The sequence below is a fragment of the Cherax quadricarinatus genome, chromosome 95 (assembly GCF_038502225.1).
Source record: "Cherax quadricarinatus isolate ZL_2023a chromosome 95, ASM3850222v1, whole genome shotgun sequence".
Classification (NCBI taxonomy): Eukaryota; Metazoa; Arthropoda; class Malacostraca; order Decapoda; family Parastacidae; genus Cherax; species Cherax quadricarinatus.
The window spans coordinates 9,886,445-9,899,100 of NC_091386.1; the positions used below are offsets into that span (position 1 = coordinate 9,886,445).

The 12,656-nt window shown below is 38.0% G+C and overlaps 1 protein-coding gene across 1 annotated transcript in view; it reads left to right on the forward strand.

Annotated features, from left to right (window-relative positions):
- The first annotated feature begins 3,153 nt into the window (after positions 1-3,153).
- The window catches only part of LOC128703859 (26S proteasome non-ATPase regulatory subunit 10-like), a 135,169-nt gene continuing 125,666 nt past the window's right edge, over positions 3,154-12,656 (forward strand). Inside the window, exon 1 of the mRNA XM_070104939.1 lies at positions 3,154-3,461. Within this exon, the coding sequence (XP_069961040.1) occupies positions 3,155-3,461 (307 nt within the window). The 5' untranslated portion in view covers position 3,154. The remainder of the gene's footprint in view (positions 3,462-12,656) is intronic.

Consider the following 12,656-nt stretch of genomic DNA (forward strand, 5'->3'; position numbering starts at 1 on the left):
ATTCCAGCTTAGCAATTACACAAGTAAGCAAATTATAATATTAATCTTTAATACACATTAATATAAATCCTAGGTACATTCCAGCTTAGCAATTACACAAGTAAGGAAATTATAATATTAATCTATAATACACATTAATATAAATCCTAGGTACTACAGCAATTTGAAATTATAATATTAATCTTTAATACACTTAGCAATTACACACAAGTAAGGAAATTATAATATTAATCTTTAATACACATTAATATAAATCCTAGAAATTATAATATAAATTTTAAATACACATTAATATAAATCCTAGCTACACTTGAACTTAGCAATTATACATGTAAGGAAATTATAATATTAATCTACACTTGAGCTTAGCAATTACACATGTAAGGAAATTATAATATAAATTTTAAATACAGATTAATATAAATGCTAGCTACACTTGAGCTTAGCAATTACACATGTAAGGAAATTATACTATGAATTTTCAATAGACATTAACATAAATCCTAGCTACACTTGAGCTTAGCAAAATTATTGTTGTAGTAATTATAATGCACTACACAATTAATTAAATTTGTGTATCTAACATCCACCTCCTTCTGTTATTTCACTTATAAATAACAAAGAAGGCACAATACCGTTACTGGAACGATACACAAATAACCCACACATAGAAGAGAGGAGCTTACGACTACACTACTACTGCCACTACTACTACACTACTACCACTCACTACTACTACTACTACTACTTCTACTACTACTACTACTGCTACTACTACTACCACCACTACCTCTTCCTGTCTATATATAGCAGTCCTGCTCCACTTCTAGTTAGTGTGACTTTGTAAATGGTCCAAGTCTGACCGAAACGTCGTCGTAAGCTCCTCTCTTCTATGTGCGGTTTATTTGTGTATTTCACTTATAATTATTAAGTAATTAATTCACTAATTAATGACTTCACTAATTATATCCGGTTCAATCAATGACCAATGGGCAACTACGTGGAAATTTAAAATTACCTGGATGAGCCTCATAAGATACATACCAGAAAATAGTAACAAAGATAATTATTCTTTACAAAGTTATAGAGACTTGTAGGAATTTTCGGATATCCTAGGTCGCAAAAAATGTCCACCTTCGATACCTACTCTACTCTCTCTATCTCTACAAGTCACTCTTCACCTATATTAATTTCAATGAAATAAATATCACCAGGAATTCTGGTAAACATTAATATAATTATGTGATTGTATGTTAAATTTAATAAATGACTACATATACAAATTTATGTAACAGAAGGAGAATATATAATAGTAACACTCACCAATTTGTCTGGAGATTACTTGGTGTGTCATACACAAATCCCTGCCTAAAATATGAAGAAAATACTGGCCAGAATTCCAACATAAATATAGACATTACTCAACTGGGGTAATTTTAACTTTTTCCCATCTACTTACTGAGTCCTGTCCAGTTGCCTGTTTATCACATTCTGCAGGACTGCAAATCCAACAATTTCTGCTCCTATTTGAGAGGTTTTAAACACAATTTAACCTCTAGAACGATGAAAATTCTTCTGATTTTCACTATCATTTTTCTTGCCCAGTTCAAAAACAATGGCCTCCTGCAAGCAACACTAACATCGTCACTGGTTTCTTTATTCTTTACAAATTAATTTTTATTAACTACAATATATATCATCAATTTACATACAAAATACACTGTATTTTCGGAAAATATACATTTTCCACAAGAACCTTAGAAAACTAACTAAACCTTATTACAAAAAGCTTAATTTAATTTAGGCTAATCCAACCAGAAATATTTTAGATAAGTTTACAATAATTTAATAATAAATAAACACAATGAAATAATTTTTTTTGTTAGATTCAGAATGATTTTTGCAAAATTATTGCATACACAAATTTTCGCTTGTCCTATTTGGCAAGATGAGCGTTGCTATTTAAGCCAAGATCGCAAGTTTTACATATTTGGCACGACATATATATAAATATTATTTTTTCAATGTCCCAGCTGTATCCCTCTGAGGCTGGGTGGCCCAAACGGAAAAACGAAAGTTTCTCCTTGCAAATTTAGTAATATATACAGGAGAAGGGGTTACTAGCCCCTTGCTCCCGGCATTTTAGTCGCCTCTTACAACACGCATTGTGAAGTAAAACATGATTCTTCCTCCGTGAGCCATGAACGTCATAAGGCGGCTATGATGCAGGGAGCAAGGAGCTAGTAACCCGTTATCCTTTATACATTACTAAATTTAAAAGGAGAAATTTTAGTTTTAGCTTTTGGGTCACCCTGCCTCAGTGGGATACTGCCAGATTGTTGAAAGAAGAATATAGTAGTTTGGAGATTAGGAGGTGTTGGATTACGACAACTATTATCCAGAAGGCTGAGGAGTTGTTGTTGAGGTGGTTCGAACATTTTGAGAGCATCGAACAAAACAGAATGACTTAGTGTATAAATCTGCAGTGGAGGGAAGGAAGTGTAGAGGTCAACCTAGGAGAGGTCTCAGGTGGTAAAGGAGGTTTTGTGTGCGAGGAGTCTGGTCTTCCAGCTAGCATTTGTGACGATTTAAGATATGAGTAAATGTAGACAAATACTTTTTAGGACTTGATTTGTTATTATAATAGTTATCTTCGTTATTATTATTATTATTATTATTATTATTATTATTATCATTATTATCATTATTATTACTTTTATTATTATTATTTTTATTAGTATTAATAATAATAATAATAATAATAATAATAATAATAATATTATTATTATTATTATTATTTTTATTATTATTATTATCATTATTATTATTATTATTATTATTATTAATAATAATAATAATAATAATAATAATAATATTATTATTATTATTATTATTATTATTATTATTATTATTATTATTACTTTTATTATTATTTTTATTAATAATAATAATAATGATAATAATAATAATAATATTATTATTATTATTATTATTATTGTTGTTGTTGTTGTTGTTGTTGTTGTTGTTGTTGTTGTTGTTGTTGTTGTTGTTGTTGTTGTTGTTGTTGTTGTTGTTGTTGTTGTTGTTGAAACATAATGTGAAATACATAAATTTTAAGAAAATAAATATTAGTACTGCTGATTCATAAACGACTATGACTACTATTCGTATTACTAATGCTGCTGCTGCTACAACTACTACTGACAATAATAATTTTAATTATATTTCGATGAATCAAATCAAAATGTTTTGTGGTGCAGGTAAGAGCGCTCTTCACATAGCAGCTGCGGTTGGTCATATAGATTGTGTGAAGATCCTTCTTGCTGCTACTGATCCCAACTGTCAGGATGATGATGGATGGACACCTCTACACTGTGCAGCGAGTCGCAACCATTCTGGAGTTCTTCAAGTTTTATTAAATGATTCACGCTGTGATCCGTCACTTCCTTCTAAAGTAACAGGTATTGTCCTAAAAATTTCGTTTTCCTTAATAAAGTCTGCCTCCATAACTATGCCTTTGTCTATATTGTGAGTGTGTTTGTACTTTTCTATGTGTATGTAATAAACATTATATGGTTACATGGGTTGAGTCTCAGCTGCTGCCATAATTTTCTTGTTGCCACTTACCAGATTCTATCTACAAACATCTTTATCTAGTCCATTCCTCTTCCTGACCTTCCTGAGTTTAAATTATGTCTTGAATTCTTCATATCTCTTCTGTATATTACCTTCTCTAATCTTTCAAACAGTCAAACTCTGTCTCTCATCTAAATTCCCTAAAATTATTTTGTATAGTTATACAACGTCTCCACTTGTTCTTTTGTCAAATGCTTGAACCCCTTAACTGGGGATTATTCTTGCTGATATATCAAGTGTTAGTTAAACTCTAGTGTTGAATATTCCAAAATGGGCATGACAAATATTATATAGAGGGTTTCGAATGATGGTTGAGATTCCTGAAGCTACTCCTAGATTTATGAAAAAAAAAGTTTTGTTTACAGAGGATTTTCGTTTGTTGGTGACTGGTGATATGTTTGAAACTATGCTCACTCTGGTATCCAGTCGACTTGACTGATCACCAAAAGTCATATCCGTGTATTTCGTGAGATTCAATTCAAAACAAGGGGTTGGCCAAAATAATGGAAACACCTTGAAATTTTAAACAAATTTATCGTAATATAGTGTACGACCATTTTTGGCAGTAATTACTGCTTGAATTCTACGAGGAATTGATTCATACAATGTTTGAATAGATTCTAGGGGTATTTTTGTCCATTCTTCAAATATAACAGTCTCCAGTTCCTTAATTGATGATGGTGTTGCAAACATAGGATGAAGTTGATCTGCTAAAATGTTTAATTAATCTTAACTTTTAATTCTGCCATGAAGGGCAACCATTGGGCCTGCAGATTTCCAAGATATAGCACCCCAAATCATCAGAGAACCTCCTTCGTGTTTAACAATTGGAAGAAGACAGTCGGGATCATATGCTTCTTTTGGCTGTCTCCACACGTATACTCGGCCTGAGGTTGGAAATAATGTGAAATAAGGAGAAAAATAAAATTCTTCCAGTGGTCTAAGGACCACTATTCATGATTTTTACACCACTCTACATGCTTTTCAACATTGGTTTTTGAAAGTAAGGGTTTCCTAATTGCAGTTCTCGCATAAAATCCAGCTTTATGAAGTTCCCTTCTTACAGTTTTTGTGGAAACTGGGTTATGGAGGTGTTCATTAAGCTCTGCTGCAGTTTTGGATGCTGTAGTCTTATGATCCTTTCTAACAATCCGTGAAAGAGTTCGACGATCCCTATCTGACAGGTTTCGCTTCCTTCCAGAGTTTTTCTTTGATGAAGAGGTTTTCCCATCTTTTGCAAAGGCTGTCATCACCTTCGAGACAATACCTTTTGATAAACCAAAAAGTCCAGCTGTTTTCGTTACGCTACAACCACCCATACGAGCACCAACAATTCGAACCCATTCAAAGTCTGACAGATCTATCATTTTAGGGATTTTAGTTAATTTCTCTTCATAAATCTGTAAAAAAATAACATTTTCAGCAAAAAGGAATAAGAAAGACTAATAATAAATCATAAAAACACAAAAATAGCAAAATTTCATGATTTTATTCACGTTACAAAATTATTATGAGAAGATGCTAGGTGTTTCAATTATTTTGTCGACCAACAATAATATATATATAAATATACAGACATATTTATATGTATATATATATATTTATATATATTATAAATATATATATATATATATATAAATATATATATATATATATTTATTTATAATCTACTACAATGTACCCAACAGCTCTATTGATACTCGCATCCAATTCCTCCATGTCAAGACTTAACACTCTCAAAACAGAAATCCCTTTATCCTTGACCCTATGGAACACCTACTCAACCAACCCCTGATGCTCCCCGTCCCTTCACCAAAATATATTACATGAAATGCACTCATTCGTCTCTCAACCCTTGATTGGAGAGGATGTGTGCTGCTACTGCCCCCTGGAGTTGTCTGGTGGCAGTATTATTTTCACAAACATAGCGCAGGCTAGCCCGCGCCGGATAAGTACTGTCTGCATTGAATTAACCAGTGGCACTGTAACGGGGCCATGAATGGAGTTGCTTCTGCCTGCAATCATCAGAGATACCTACGAAATAGCCAATGAGGAGATTTGTGGACTTGCACTGAACGGTACGAAGAGGATTTTTGTAAAATTCAGCTCAGCGAATGTGTATGAGGCAGTGGTCAGGAAGTGGCCATCCCAGTTAATCATGCTGCGATGGTGAGACTGCATGATGTATCCAGCTATTACACATGGGTTAAGATCAGAAATGTGCCGTTCGAGGCAGATGCATCTGACATCCGGTTCACTATGTGTAAATACGGCACAATACATACGGTCACTGCAGGAAGGTGGTCAGCTGGCCCGTATATGGGGATACCTGAGGGTACATACTCTGTCAAGATGACGCTCAGACATCCTATTCCATCGTACGTGGTGATGGAAGATTTCAGGACTCAGGTTTTTGTGACATATGCTGGGCAGCGACGCACTTGCCATTTGTGTGGGTCGTATGATCACCTGGCTGTGCAATGTGAAAGACGACATGGTGATAAGGACCAGCAGCAACGACGAGATGTGGAGGAAAGGAGAGAGGATCAAAATCAGCCGTATTCGACTCTGCCTCAGCAGAGTTTGATATGGAGTGAGGAGGTTGAGAGGGCCGAAGAAAAGGAGATGGCAGGGGCTACGCAGGGGGACGACATCACTTCCCTGGACGTTGTACAAGTGCTGGATGAGGTCATCGTGGAAGTGAATGGTAGAGAAGCTGAAACGTCGATAGTGTCGACGTTTGTGAACATTTTGGGTAATGAGCGTCCTTGTCAGGATGTTGGTACAGACCTGGATCTTGGGTCTGCAGTTGAGGAGGGCGTGGTGATGCCAGCTCGGCCTGAAGTGTGTAATAAGGATGCCAAGTTGGTGAGAACTGTGGAGGTGGAGGTTCATCATGGCACTGCGCTGGATGACTTGATGCAGGTCTAGGGTATGACGCGAAAGAACGCAGCAGTGCTTTCTGATTCAGATGACGTGCTTATGCTCGCACAACAGCCTGGGAAGAAAACATGGGCGGATGCCATGCTGAGAGGTTCAAGTGGCACTCAGGGGCAGGTGTTGGGTAAGTGTGCCCAGAAAGGAGGGGGGAGGGAAAAGAGTGCAATAAAACGATCAGGTGATAAGTCGATAGTGTCAAGAGGGAAACCCCCTTTGTCGGTTTTAAGTGCCTGACATTGAACATCAATGGCTTGAGGTCACAGAGAAAGTGTGAGTGGTTTAGGGAATATTTGGTGCGTCATGATGTTGACGTTGTGTTCTTCCAGGAGCACAATTATAGACCGGGTTATGAGTTGAAAGTGGATGGATATAATGTGTATGTTGAGCATGCAGTCAGATTGAAAGAAGGTGTAGCCATTTTGGTGAAAGAAATTAGCCTGTTGGTTGTCAGGCATAGTGAGGGGGGAGAGGGGAGGGTGATTCGTGTGGATGGGTTATCGGGTCAGGTACAGATGACGTTGGTGTGTGTGTATGGCCAGGCAGAGGGAGATGTAAGGGTAAAGAATAAATTCGTGAGGGACATTCTGGTATATTATTTGCGTGGATTGCCAGGGGTTGCTGTGATAGGAGGTGATTGGAACTGTGTGATAAGGAATAAGGATGTTGAACCGAGGGGGGCAGAGCATCGTTTGAGAATATTGGGAGAATTGTTATCCGGTGTAGGATTGATTGATGTTGGAGGAGGTGAGGTGGTGGAGCACACATTTATTAAGCGTGGGTATGCGGCTAGGCTCGATCGTTTGTACATGCCCAGGACAGTCATAATACATAGTGTGAGGGTAATGGACGTAGTATTTTCTGATCACAGGGGTGTTTTGGTGGATATAAGATGGGAGGGATTGCCAAGAAGGTGTAAGGGTTTTTGGAAGTTGAATGTAAAGTTGTTGCAGGAAGAAGAGCCTCGACAGTCATTTGTTCAATTGTGGGAGGAGTTGGTGGCAGATTCGCCTGGGAATAGTGATCTGGTTAGTTGGTGGGATGCTGTGGCAAAATCTTGTATTAAGGAATTTTATATTCGTAGTGGGAGGGAATATACCAGGTTGAAGTATGGGTATCAATCTTATCTTGAGGGGCAGTTGAGAGCTTGCTACGGGCGTGGTAGTGCTAGTTATCCGGTGGATGATATTGAGGGATTAAAGGAGCATATTAGAGATTTGCAAAATGAAAGATTTGATGGCGCGCAAGTTTTAGGTGGGCTGGAAGAGGTGTTATGGGGTGACAGGCCTTCGGCATGTATGTTGAGGTGACAGCGTAAGAGAAAAGTGGCGACGGAGATGATGGGATTAACTGTTCATGTTGGGATGGAAGGGTATAGGGAGGGGCAGGTATTATTGACGACATAGGGTATGAGTGGATATCTAGATGCATGGTTTAGGCCATATGCACAAAACGGAGGTATTCGAGATGAGGCTTTAAAGGAAATGGGAGGTTTTGTGCAATGTGAGATTGATGGTATAGATAGGGTAGCATTAGAAGGTCCGATCATGGAAAGTGAGATTTCGCAAGCTTTGTCTGGTGCAAGTTTAGGTAAGGCGCCAGGTGTAGATGGGTTGCCTAATGATTTTTACGTTAGGAATTGGGAAGTATTGAGAGGATTTTTAGTTAGGTTATTCAGTGCAATGAAGGATGATAGGGAAATGGGTGAGCAGCAAAGGACCGTTGTCGTGGTATTAGTTCCGAAAGGTGGACAGACTACGGTAGAGGATTACCGAGTAATATCGCTCATATGTGGCGATTATAAGTTATTTGCACGGATGTTAGGGAATAGAATAAAAAAGGTGATAGGTAAAGTAATTGACAGAGGACAATATGGGGTACCGGGTAGGACAATGTATGAAGGGCATGGAGTTATTAGAAGTTTTATAGAGCAGAGGGGAGAGTTGGGGGGTGGAGATGTTTTGGCATTGGATTGGAGAGCGGCTTGCGATAGTGTAGAGAGGGATGCGTTATGGAGGTTCATGTGTTGGTAGGAATTCGGGAGGGAAATTATATCTTGGGCGAAAACATTGTATCAGGGAGCATCTATGAGAGTACTGGTTAATGGAAAGCTAGGTGTTAACATTCAGATGGGAAGGGGTTTGCGACAGGGATGCCCTCTGTCGCAAATATTGTTTGTGTGCCTCCAGGTTCCCTTTTATAGGGCAGTTAGGTGGAGTATCGCAAGTGGAGGGGTTAGTAATGAACGAGAGGGTCGGCCGGGTATTGTGGGTTATGTGGATGACACAACTGTATTGGTGAGGGATGAGAAGGATTTACACAAGGTAGGAAAGGTGGTAGATGTGTTTGGCGAGGCTACTGGGATGGAAATTAATGTGGCAAAGTCTAAGTATATGGACCTAGGCAATAACGTAAATAGAGGTGGGACTGTAGGGCGCGGGTGGAGTGTGGTGGATCAGCTATTGATTTGTGGGATAGTGTACATTAAGAATGACAGGGTCGCGCAAGAGGTAAATTCGATGCTCACCGTAGATGGGGTATTGAAAAGATGGGTGGTTTGAGGATGGCACAGCTAACGTTGCATCAGAGGGTCATTGTGATGAATGTCCAGTTGTATAGCAAGATATGGCATGTGGTGGCAATATACCCACTGAGGCGGCGAAAGGTGCAACAGTTGCAACATGGGATTTTCCGATTTATATGGGGATTGGGTTGTGACTGGCTAAGTAGAGAGGTGGTGGTGCTTCCCATTAGCCAGGGGGGGCTGGGGCTTATACCTTTAGAAAAGCATATGATGAGTGTGTATCTAAAACGCGGCTATTTGAGGGAGGTGGGGGCGAGGAGAGGGGGCTAGAAAGACTGCGTATGGGTATGCAACGATGGTGGGGGGGTAAGGATTTACTGATTGGTGAGGCCATGTTGCGGGTTTTAATGACGGTGAGGGATCCAAAGCCCCTCAAATTGAGGATTCTTGAGAGGGGTGGCAACAGTTGAGGGGGCATACCCCATGTATGCGTGGGGGAATATCTGGAAATGTTTACGGCAACTGCGTGTTATACCATGTGTAAGGGAGGTAATGTTTAGGTTTCTACATGGAATCTTGCCGTCTGGTGTTGTGTTATTTAATAGGAGACTAAGGGAGGGTGGGGAGTGCAAAGCGTGTGGATGTTCAGAGACTATTTTTCATGCGGTGTATTTTTGTAATTGTTTAGAAGCTGTGAGGGTATGGTTAGGTAGGGTAGTTAGGTTAGTGGGTGGGGAAGGGTTACAGGTGTTAAGGGTGTTAAGTTTAGATATAGGTGGGATGAGTCAGATGGTGGTGAATGCGGTTGCGTATGTGGTCACTGATTTTATTTATACGTCTTGGGCTATGAGGGAGGTGGGTGTGGATGAAAGAATAAAGGTGTTAGCGGCCACCATTTATAGAACTAAGTGTCGCAATAGGGATCTTTATGGGGGAAGGTGGGAGACAGCGTTTACTGAGGGATACCAGAGTTTTAAGTTAAAGGATTTACGGGATTTAAGTGTTAAGTAAGGGGTAACGACGGACTAGTTTCTTGAGTGAGGATGTGTGGATGGCTTTTAAAGTGTGTGATTGGATTTGTACTGATACATTTATGCTTTTCCTGTGTAGTGAGTGTGGTGTGGGTGGTGGTATTACACAAGTGTTCCCTTTGTGTTGTGAAGATTTTGGATAGTACATGTACGTAATGTATTGGAGCACTACATCACTGTGTGTATATAAGGTGAATGAAAGGGTAGAATCTTAAAGCTTTTGTGTGTGTGAGAATGACTGTTCGTTATTGTGTGAGTGTCTTCAAAGATGTTATAGAAAGCACATACTACGTAGTGTTACTAAGGTATGCCATATGACTTTAGAATATGCTGTGATACAAAGTCCGGGGTTTCCCTTCTTGTAGGAAGCATTATGTACTACACAATTTCTGTATATCTGAAGGTTCGAAGTTTAACTAGCTGTAATGAGTAACATGGTACAGTTTAATATTATGCGAGATTGTATTTTGGCACATAAGGCCTAACATATAATGTTTCAGCGGCCTGGGTAAGATTATATAGTACATGTCGTGTGACACTTTATGTGTAGGGTAGTGTTATATATTTTAAGTACACGCTGTTGGTTTCCCTTTGCTATTTTAATGTTTCAAGTCACATGTAAGAGTATATGTGGGTAATGTAAAAATGTGTATTGATTTTGTGTAAATACACAATTTTAGATGACTTTGTTGGATCAGGTATGCATATGAGTTCAAGTAGCGGTGTATATTATGTATTAATACTGCTATAGGGTATATAGTGTATGAAGAAGTCTTGGATGGATTGCACCCGTGTTGAGATATAGAGTATATTATCCTTGTATGCGAGGCAAAGTTTTCATAATTGTTACTTAGAGCAAGTAGTATCCTGCGCTCTTATAGTATGTTATTGTTTTGTTGGTATTTGATGAGAGGGGGGGGTACCTTTTTACTTCCAAAGCACATATGTACGACTTTATAAATGTACCTTTGGTGGGGGGTGGATGTATTGGTTTTAATGGTATGTGGTGAGGTTTTTACCTTTAAGAATTTTGTATATAAAACTTGGTATAAGATGTATAAGTGTGCTGAAGTAGATTATCTGGATATGTTGTTGGTACACCTGTGTGAAGTGTTTCTTTTTCTTTTTGGATTGTGTATATGTATGCTGTATTAATTTTGTTGTTACATGTTGATTGGTTTAGTGACATATGTTTGCTTCCATGTGTAATGTATACTGAATTTTAAATAAAATATAAAAAAAAATAACTAAGTCAAATAATAATATAAAGCAATATATTTACGATTTAGCTAATATCGCAAATATCAGCAATATAAAATTATATTAACAGGTAATATACATTATATACATTGTGACCCATTCAGGGTTCGCAATACCTTATAATTCACATTCACTACAACATCCTACTCATCACCATCAACATATCTAAGGCACACGCAGGCACAGACAGCCACAACTTTGTATATGCACTTATGCATCTCATATGACACAGGTGCATACACATTCGATTGATACATTATTCCAATTCACTCACCACACAAAATTCACACACATTCTTTACAACTGACCAACCCTTAGGAGGCAACCCCATTTCTACCCCTAACATCCCTTCCCATAGTAGCATTTACCATCCCTACCCTGCCCCTCCCTCCTGATTTACAAATCTAATAAAACCCTTAATGTAAGTTCCCTATATCCCTCTGAAAAAGCCCTCTCCCACCTCCGCCCATAAATTTCCCTATTACGACACAACGTTTTATGAAACGTAACCACTAAAACCCACCTCTTCATCTCACTAACCCTTTTCCCCCCGCATTCCTCACGATATATATATATATATATATATATATATATATATATATATATATATATATATATATATATATATATATATATATATATATATATATATATATATATATATATATATATATATATATATATATATATATATATATATATATATATATATATATATAAATATATCTATATATATATTTATTTATAATCTACTACAATGTACCCAACAGCTCTAATGATACTCGCATCCAATTCCCTCATGTCAAGACTTAACACTTTCAAAACAGAAATCCCTTTACCCTTGACCCTATGGAGAACCCTACTCAACCAACCCCTGATGCTCTCCATCCCTTCACAAAAATATACTACATGAAATGCACTTCCTCACCTTCACATATTCCACCCCCTCAACCACCCATCTGTACCGTAGAACCACACCCGAGGGTAAAATGCCGTGCAGAAAATGATACATCACTTCACTCACACGAGGTTGTAACCTCAGCTTACTTAACCTACCCCATATACTTCCCCAGGCATACATGGGGAAAATCCCCTCCACTGGCACCACAACCCTCCCCACTAACATCCTACACAGCTCACCTATTTTGAGCTTTCCCAGATACTGAGCCAACACCAGAGCCCACGAAACAGTTTCACACTTTCGCAACTCCACCCAATTATCATGTATCCTGACCAACCTTTCCCCACCCACACCTTCCCTCATCATC